We start from the raw sequence: 9,866 nt of genomic DNA, 5'->3' as shown, positions 1-9,866 counted from the left end.
CGAATTCTATCAAACATTTAGAGAAGAGCTAACACCTACCCTTCTCAAACTCTTCCAAAATATAGCAGAGGGAGGAACACTTCCAAACTCATTGTACAAGGCCACCATCACAGATACCAAAACCAGACAAAGATGTCACAAAAAAAGAAAACCAGAGACAAGTATCACTGATGAACATAGATGCAAAAATCCTCAACAAAATACTAGCAAACAAAATTCAACAGCACATTATAAGGATCATACACCATGATCAAGTGGGGTTTATCTCAGGAATGGAAGGATTCTTCAATATATGCAAATCAATCATTGTGATACACCATATTAACAAACTGAAGGATAAAAACCATATGATCATCTCAATAGATGCAGAAAAAGCTTTCAACAAAATTCAACACCCATTTATGATAAAAACTCTCCAGAAAGCAGGCATAGAGGGAACTTATCTCAACATAATAAGGGCCATATATGACAAACCCACAGCCAACATCGTTCTCAATGGTGAAAAACTGAAATCATTTCCTCTAATATCAGGAACAAGACAAGGATGCCCACTCTCTCATCACTATTATTCAACATACTTTTGGACGTTTTAGCCACAGCAATTAGAGAAGAAAAAGAAATAAAGGAATCCAAATCGGAAAAGAAGAAGTAAATCTGTCACTGTTTGCAGATGACATGAAACTATACATAGAGAATCCTAAAGATGCTGCCAGAAAACTACTAGAGCTAATCAATGAATTTGATAAAGTAGCAGGATATAAAATTAATGCACAGAAATCTCTTGCATTCCTATACACTAATGATGAAAAATCTGAAAGGGAAATTAAGGAGACACTCCCATTTACCATTGCAACAAAAAGAATAAAATACCTAGGAATAAACCTACCTAAGGAGACAAAAGACCTGTATGCAGAAAACTATAAGACACTGATGAAAGAAATTAAAGACGATACCAGCAGATGGAGAGATATACAATGTTCTGGATTGGAAGAATCAACATTGTGAAAATGACTCTACTACCCAAAGCAATCTACAGATTCAATGCAATCCCTATGAAACTACCAATGGCATTTTTCACAGAATTAGAACAAAAAATTTCACAACTTGTATGGAAACACAAAAGACCCCGAATAGCCAAAGCAATCTTGAGAAAGAAAAACGGAGCTGGAGGAATCAGGCTCCCTGACTTCAGACTGTACTACAAAGCTACAGTAATCAAGACAGTATGGTACTGGCACAAAAACAGGAAGATAGATCAATAGAACAGGACAGAAAGCCCAGAGGTAAACCCATGCACATATGGTCACCTTATCTTTGATAAAGGATTCAAGAATATACAATGGAGAAAAGACAGCCTTTTCAATAAGTGGTGCTGGGAAAACTGGACAGCTACATGTAAAAGTATGAAATTAGAACACTTCCTAACACCATATACGAAAATAAACTCAAAATGGATTAAAGACCTAAATGTAAGGCCAGACAGTATAAAACTTAGAGGAAAACATAGCAAGAACACTCTTTGACATAAATCACAGCAAGGTTCTTTTTGACCCACCTCCTAGAGAAATGGAAATAAAAACAAAAATAAACAAATGGGACCTAATGAAACTTAAAAGCTTTTGCACAGAAAAAGAAACCATAAACAAGACAAAAAGGCAACCCTCAGAATGGGAGAAAATATCTGCAAACGAAGCAACTGACACAGGATTAATCTCCAAAATATACAAGCAGCTCACACAGCTCAATATCAAAAAAACAAACAACCCAATCCAAAAATGGGCAGAAGATCTAAATAGACATTTCTCCAAAGAAGATATACAGGTTGCCAACAAACACATGTCAGCATCACTAATCATTGGAGAAATGCAAATCAAAACTACAATGAGGTATCACCTCACAGTGTTCAGAATGGCCACCATCAAAAATCTACAAACAATAAATGCTAGAGAGGGTGTGGAGAAAAGGGAACCCTCTTGCACTGTTGGTGGGAATGTAAATTGATAACAGCTGCTATGGAGAACAGTATGGAGGTTCCTTAAACAACTAAAAATAGAACTACCATATGACTCAGCAATCCCACTACTGAGCATATACCCTGAGAAAACCATAATTCAAAAAGAGTCATGTACCACAGTTTTCACTGCAGCACTATTTACAATAGCCAGGACATGGAAGCAACCTAGGTGTCCATCGACAGATGAATGGATAAAGAAGATGTGGCACATATATACAATGGAATATTATTCAGCCATAAAAAGAAATGAAATTGAATTATTTTTAGTGAGGTGGATGGACCTAGAGTCTGTCATACAGAATGAAGTCAGTCAGAAAGAGAAAAACAAATACCGTATGCTAACACATATATATGGAATCTAAAAAAATAAAATAAAATGGTTCTCATGAACCTAGGGGCAGAACAGGAATAAAGATGCAGATGTAGAGAATGGAGTTGAGGACATGGGGATGGGGACGGGGAAGGGTAAGCTGGGATGAAATGAGAGAGTAGCACTGACATATATACACTACCAAATGTGAAATAGATAGCTAGTAGGAAGCAGCTGCATAGCACAGGGAGATCAGCTTGGTGCTTTGTGACCACATAGAGGGGTGGGAGGGAGACACAAGGGGGAGGGGATATGGGGATATATGTATGGCTGATTTACTTTGTTATACAGCAGAAACTAAGACAACATTGTAAAGCAATTATACTCCAATAAAGATGTTAAAAATATGTAATATTAAAAAAAAAAAAGAATAAGGAAAGGAGAAAGCAGGTGGCAACTGAACTGGACCGCAGATGGCAAGGCTGAACAGCTAAGCAAGTACTCAGAGTCAGAGCTTCTTACTTGTATAAAGAACCAAAAGTGAATGCACTGTCGAGGGGCAAGTGCTCAAACATGCATAGTATCAATGAAAGTTGAAACCAAAGAGCTTGCCACGGCCTGCCTCTTCCCTTCCAAGGATCCTGGAACAGCTCCCTCCATGTTTCCAAAAGGGAGACTGTCATCAGGAACAAGTAAGTGTAGAGGCAAATTCTCCTTTGTGCTTCCTTCTGGGCATGGCACTTAAAAAATTCCCTAGAGTCTGTATCTGGCATAAATTAGGGTGTTAAAGCCCAGTCCCCAAACTGTCAACCCCTAAGCCACACATCTATTCTATATGAGTCTACTGATCCTGGCTATTGCACAGCCTCCCAGGAGCACAAATGAAAAATCAGGTGGTTGGCTATGGTCAAAGTGGACATGTCTATTGCACCTTAAGTAAGAGAGATTTATTCTCATTGAGGCAGAGGAGATTCTTATAGAGGCACCATTTAGACTCCAGTACTTTTCCTGCTTACTGAATATACAGTGATTACAGTCTCTCTAGCTAAAGGATGATGACAATCACTCTATGAGATAGCTTTTTAGATGTGGTTTTTCTTTTTTAACTCTCAAGCCCCTCGGAAGCTGAGGCCATTCATGTTCTCAACTTTCTAAAGAGGGAACCCAGGAAACAGGTTAGGCTCTATATGATAGAAAAAAACTAAAGCTCAGAGAGGGAAGCAACTAGTCTCATTCACCTGGGACACAAAGAAACCCTGAATTAGGGCTGAGAGCCCTTTGACAACAGGCATGAACTCTTTAAGTTCAGCTAAGCACTAAATCAGACTTGAGTGATAGGACCAGAAAGAACTTTTGTAACTGTTTTGTCATTAGTATGCAGGATGGCAGTATCCACATTCTATGAGCCCAGGCTAATAACTTTGTTTTCTAGGTAAGGCTCTTTCACAAATGGGTCTTGTAACAAGGAAAAGACCCAAATCTTCCTAATCTAGCACTGGTCACAAATTTAAAACCATGTAGAGTTTTACACGCAATTCAAAACCATGTAGGGTTTTAAAGTACCAGGCCCTCATGGTGAAAGTATAACAGTGGTGAAGAAATGTCAGTCCTCCCAACAAGGCAGCCTGTATAGCATGTACTTGATGATTTGCAAAAAAGTGGCTCAGAAAAGCTTTTCAGAAGGAAATGGTCCGCAGTATTCATTAGCCCTTCACACCTGCAGGTTTAACAATTTGGTTAGTTCTTCATTTTTCCTTCCTGCTTAAAGCCACTGGCTGCTTAGCTATTAAGGTCAGAATCTAAACAGAGACCCTTCCCTCCCCCACCATACTTTTTCATTTTAACTCTCTGCTTCAGAGTTTCACTTCCTGTATGACAGAGTTTAAGCACCTACTGAACAGATCTTCCAATGGATAACAATGATCAACTTTTGACAAAATACAAAAAAGCTACCCAAAGTCATTGGATACTGAACAAAAAAAGCAGGTGAATTCTGGAAAGAGGCTGAAACTTAGAAGGGAAGGGTACAAGGTGAGTTTCTCATTTTTATGGCTTTTAGGCTGATAGAAAACTGCTGTCTTTCTGCCTGAAGAAACAGAGGACACCACAGAATCAGAGCAACCACAGCTGCTGGAAAGTGAGGATGGAAATCTCAGAAGATAGAAAGGCAAAAAAAGAGAGCTCCAAATTCTGTGTGTAAAATCTACCCAAATCTCTAGCTGACTCCTGAACCATACATGTGTGGGGCAGGCTCCAGCTAACGATAAAATAATTGGGATTTGCGCTGTTACCCAAGACACAGTTTACAGTTTGAGTTCAATGAAGTTAAACGCCTGCTAACACAGACAAAAAACATCAGCACTCTTCAGAGGAATATAACAGAATCCACAACATTAACATTTATAACATGCAGGATACAATCTAAATTTACTCAACATTTGAATAACCAGAAAACTGTGATTCTTTTTCTAGAGAAAAGACAAATAGAGACCAACTTTGAGATGATTCAGATATTAGATTTAGCAGAAAAGGATTTTAAAGCATTTATTATAATGATGTTCAAAAAAGTAATGGAAAACATGCTTGTAACAAATAAAAACAGGAAATCTCAGCAGAGGAAATAAAAACCCATGGTTACTGATGTTCTGATGACAAGTGAGATGAGAATTAGAAAAATAACTCATATTCAAAACTACCTCTGCTTAGTTGGAGATTTTTGTTTCAAACGACTTATTTGTACCAAAACTAAATTGAAAATTGCTTACTGACACTAGATGGTTAGTTCTGGGAGACCTGAATGGAGAGGTAGAAAGAATATAGGGAAGTTTGGTGGGGATATTTTACATACAGGTATTTTCATTTAGAGATGATGTGAAGAACAGGGCTTTTCTGTCTAGGATTCCTGATATTTAATACCAGGCCTGCTACTGGTTCTTACCTGGATCAAATTTTTCTTTCAGAAGGTAAAACAATGCTATGAAATACTCCTACCAGGCATCTAAAAGAGGCAGGCTACAGAAAAGAGGAAGTGTTCTTATAAGGAGAAAAGTGATGTTTAGAGAGAAAGCAGAGAGAGCATCAAAGTCTTGTCGTCCAAAGTGATTCTGATGTGGAATTACTAAAAGGAAGTATTTGGAAGAGTTATTCCCAAGTCCATTTTGGGTCTCATACTGGTTCCTCTCTCCTTTGTTCACCAAACTCTATGTAGTATGAGATGCATACTTCAGAAGAGCCAGGGACCTCCCTCGTGGGGCAGTGGTTAAGAATCCACCTGCCAGTGCAAGGGACATGGGTTCGAGCCCTGGTCTGGGAAGATCCCACATGCCAGGGAGCAACTAAGCCCGTGCACCACAACTACTGAGCCTGCGCTCTAGAGCCCTCGAGCCACAACTACTGAGCCTGTGTGCCACAACTACTGAAGCCCACGCACCTGGAGCCTGTGCTCTGCAACAAGAGAAGCCACCGCAATGAGAAGCCTGTGTACCGCAACAAAGAGTAGCCCCCGCCTGCCGCAAATAGAGACAGCCTGCGCACAGCAATGAAGACCCAATGCTGCCAAAAGTAAATAAATAAATAAAGTAAAAAAAAAAAAAAAAAAAAAAAAGGAAACAGAGCCAGCTTCCCAACCCCACAGATTCCTGGTACTCTCAAAAGCAGGACATGATAGGAAAGGGCACAGATCATTTTCTGGATAAAACAACAGGTCTCAACTCACAAAAAGTGACAATAGCCACAATAAGAAAGAACAAGCCTGAAATCGTTAGCTTGGGAGTGGAGGGGATAGTTCCTCTGGCACTGAGGAGTATGATTATTTGATTCAATTAAATCAAATAAACAATGTCCAAAATAATAAAATAAAATTTCCCTAAGATGGTTCTGAGCAACTCTGTAATGTGCACCAACTAAACTCAGTTTTCAGTGTTAAAATGGACCAAGGACTCTCTGAGCTAAGCCACTCAATCTGAAACAGAAAAAAAAAAAAAAAAAGTAAAGCAGAACTATAAAACTCTTTTTATCAACATTTTCCACTATACAGCTGGCCACATCATCATCTAATGATATAAAATTCTAGAAACTTTACAAAATTCCTTTTTAAAATTTATTTTTTGTTATCAAAGAGAATGTCCGGAAACATTGAGTACTAAAGAATCTGTTCATGGTATTGTTTTACAAAAGTTCCTAATGGAGTATGAATATTTTATTTTCTGTTGTATCCTTCACTTATTAATGATGAGGTGGATGAACTGGTACAATTACTCAAAAAAAAATTCCAGACAAAAACATCCATTCTCATTTTGAATCTGTTGATTGGAGTGAATTCAGTGGTTACAATACCACCACTGGCTAAGAATCAAGCTCCCCGCAGGAGGGAGCTATTTGAGTCATCTCGTTAGGTCACATAGGTCTCTCAGATATAGGCACCATGTTTGAAGTCTCACACAAAATGTCTGTGTCACTTAAATTACACAATGTGGCAGTGTTTGTTTCATGGGGACATAATCTTGAAAGAACGGGCAAAGTAGAAAACAACCTGTTTGTATGTTATACGTGAGTACATTATCGGACTGTGCATGGTTTTGAGGGCACGGTAGCCCTTGTTAAAGAGGAATTCCACCAATGAAGCATCTGTCAGATCCCAGCTGCTCCTGGCGCTGGGGGTGTTGACTCATTTAACCATGAGTTGTTAGGTTGGGGCCTTCTTCATCTACTGTTTGGCTCAAACGGTTTGAACTGAGTTTGGTTGTCTTTCTCATCCATCTAAGCTTTATTTCTCAGCCTCAGGATATGTGGGGTACTTGACTGTTTCTATCTTCTCCCGAACTTTGTAGGAGGGATAGAGGCCCGTCCTTCCCAGTTTTCTGTTGACACCTTTAGAATAGCCATCCCAATGATTTCCAGCCACACCAATGATATCTCCAGGTTCCATGGGGATTTCATCTGCAGTTCGAGGCTGGTGAGGATAAATGGCAATCTGGTTGTGGGCATTTTGACCTCCAAAATAGTAGATGTCATCCAAAGAATGGAAGTTTGCAGAGGCATCGGGATGCAGTGTCTGCATGATTTCATAAGCAACTCGACAGACCTTGGGAAAGTATGAAAAAAAATTGGTTAGTATGTGTAAGATCTCCTTCATAGCAATCCGAAAGCTCTTGGCCAAAGAGACTAGGACTAGACTAGGACCAGGACTGAGAGAATGAGAAGCAGTGGATTCTAGTCACAGGTTTTCAGTCCATTTGCTCTCAGATGATGGTACAAGTCATTCTTCATTTCTGTGCTTGTATCTTTTTTTTTTTAACATAAAAGATAATTACAATTAAGATCTCTCAGAGAAAAAAAGTATGTGTATATACAGTGCAAAGTATTTTATGAATATGAATTCATAACTTTATATTTATTAAAATATAAAATTTTAATTTTAATAAAAATTTATTAAAAGCCACAGAGTGTTCCATGTTGGGCACTAGTGATACAAAAATGAGTAAGACACAGTCTATGCCCTTGGTGAATTCAAGGTTCAGGATTAGAATCAGGATTATAAATACTTTACACAAATGCTGCTGCTCCCTTTCCTTCATTCAGTGTTAATCAATCACATACTCTTTTCTGCTAATTTGGACTGGGTCTCAGAACTCTTCTCAACCGAAATTCATGTAATTACTGACAATCAACTATTGCCAAATGAGCTAAAATATATCTGCCACTTCCGTTCTAAAGTGTGATGTGTGTGATGTGTAGACAGTAGCATCTAGACTGAAATCAGATGAACTAGGCTTTGGGGACGAGGCATCTACCTGATGCATTTAAGGCTACTTAAAAGATTCCTCTGTCCAAAACATACCTACCATTCCCACTGGATGGCAGCTGGAATTTCACAATCTGAGCTTCCTTCCTTGAGCTTCATACTTGGTGATAAACTATAACTATCTTAATGGAGGTATAACATTTTAAGCAATTAACAAATATATTCATTATAGAGTAAATGGGTTTCAGAAACTTTTCTAACAATAGGTGAAGACCAAAGAGAGAATACTATCATTTTGCTTAGAAAATTCTTCCATTATACACTGTGAACACAGGACTCGACTCAGGTCAATTTTCCTACATCTCCAGTTGTAGTTACCTCCGTTAATGAAGTTTTATTGTCCCTACACCAATACTTTTGCACATATTTAAAATGATACTAATAGTAATTGTTAATCTGCTCAGTGGAGCAATTTAGGATTACCCAGCAGTTCTTTAAAACTTTGGCATTCATGATATCAAAAACTGAATTCTTAAATGTTATGAGCAAATGGAATCTGATTAGGTTAATCATCAACTTAACTCCTTAAAAAGTCTGAATTTTAGGAACCCGAGGGGAGGTTTTCACATGCTATATGTAATTTGTAAATGAAACTAAGTTTAGATAGTATTTTTAATTTTGCAGATAGGGACTAAAATACAAGGAGATCTGCCCAAATTCTAGTGCTAGAATTTCAACTAGACATGGAACCAAGAAAATAACTTTGCTTTCAAATTTGCTACTTCATCAACAAACTAATTTTATATTGGTACGATTGAGATCACTGGTTGAATACTGAAACTATAACAAAATGAAGCTAAAAAAGATTTGGAACTTGAACTTCAAATTCAGCCAAAGGCCCACACAGCACAAGCAAAATCAAGTTAAGCCTTTGGAAAGAAACTAAATAATTAAAACAAAGAGGCTCCAATAATAGCAAAGTACAATAACAATGATAGAGGCATATTTACTGAGTTTTTTCTGTCAGACATTGTTTCTAGGTCTAATTTAATTGTCAGCAGCCCCATAAAATTTTATCATGCTCGTTTTATGGATGTCAAAGGTCAGTTAAGGAATATGCTCAAGGTTACACTACTATTAAGTGGCATATTCAGGTTTTGAACCCAGGCAATCTGTGTATGCTTGTTAACTGCTAAGCATATTTTTTCTTGCAGATCCTATTCTCCACGTTCACATTTTAATAGCAGAAAGATATCACTTAAGGCCAAGGCTGGCCTTGGGAAAACCTGAGAGTCTTATATGCAGGGCCCCTCCACCCACTTGTCAATTATCCCTAGCCAGGGATGCAAGACCTTGTACTGTCTTTCGGATGACCACAATGCCCACCGTGGTAATGAACCCTAATGTGTTTCCTCCTTTCATTAATAAACTTCTCACTCTCATAAAAACAACACTGCCCTCAGTCCCATACCCTTAGGGATGTGCTTTCTTTTGGGGTAACCCTAATAATCAGTTTATGTTTTGGTATCAATAGCTGTTGATGTATTAGGCTGCTGGATAACACATGTACTTTCTTTTTTAAATTTTTTTTGCGGTATGCGGGCCTCTCACCGTTGTGGCCTCTCCTGTTGCGGAGCACAGGCTCCGGACGCGCAGGCTCAGCGGCCATGGCTCACGGGCCCAGCCGCTCCGCGACATGTGGGATCTTCCCGGACCGGGGCACGAACCCATGTTCCCTGCATCGGCAGGCGGACTTTCAACGACTGCGTCACCAGGGAAGCCCCACGTGTACTTTCTTA

General features: G+C 38.8%; 1 protein-coding gene across 10 annotated transcripts in view; it reads right to left on the bottom strand.

Annotated features, from left to right (window-relative positions):
• Window positions 1-6,409: 6,409 nt before the first annotated feature.
• FUT8 (fucosyltransferase 8) overlaps window positions 6,410-9,866 on the bottom strand; it is a 319,157-nt gene continuing 315,700 nt past the window's right edge. For all 10 annotated transcript variants that reach the window (XM_033427753.2, XM_033427559.2, XM_033427422.2 and 7 more), the window contains one exon: window positions 6,410-7,407. In XM_033427753.2, coding sequence (XP_033283644.1) covers window positions 7,090-7,407 — 318 coding nt within the window. In that variant the 3' untranslated portion in view covers window positions 6,410-7,089. The remainder of the gene's footprint in view (window positions 7,408-9,866) is intronic.

The sequence above is a fragment of the Orcinus orca genome, chromosome 2 (assembly GCF_937001465.1).
Source record: "Orcinus orca chromosome 2, mOrcOrc1.1, whole genome shotgun sequence".
In the NCBI taxonomy this organism is placed as follows: Eukaryota; Metazoa; Chordata; class Mammalia; order Artiodactyla; family Delphinidae; genus Orcinus; species Orcinus orca.
This window is presented reverse-complemented; position numbering and strand designations above follow the sequence as displayed.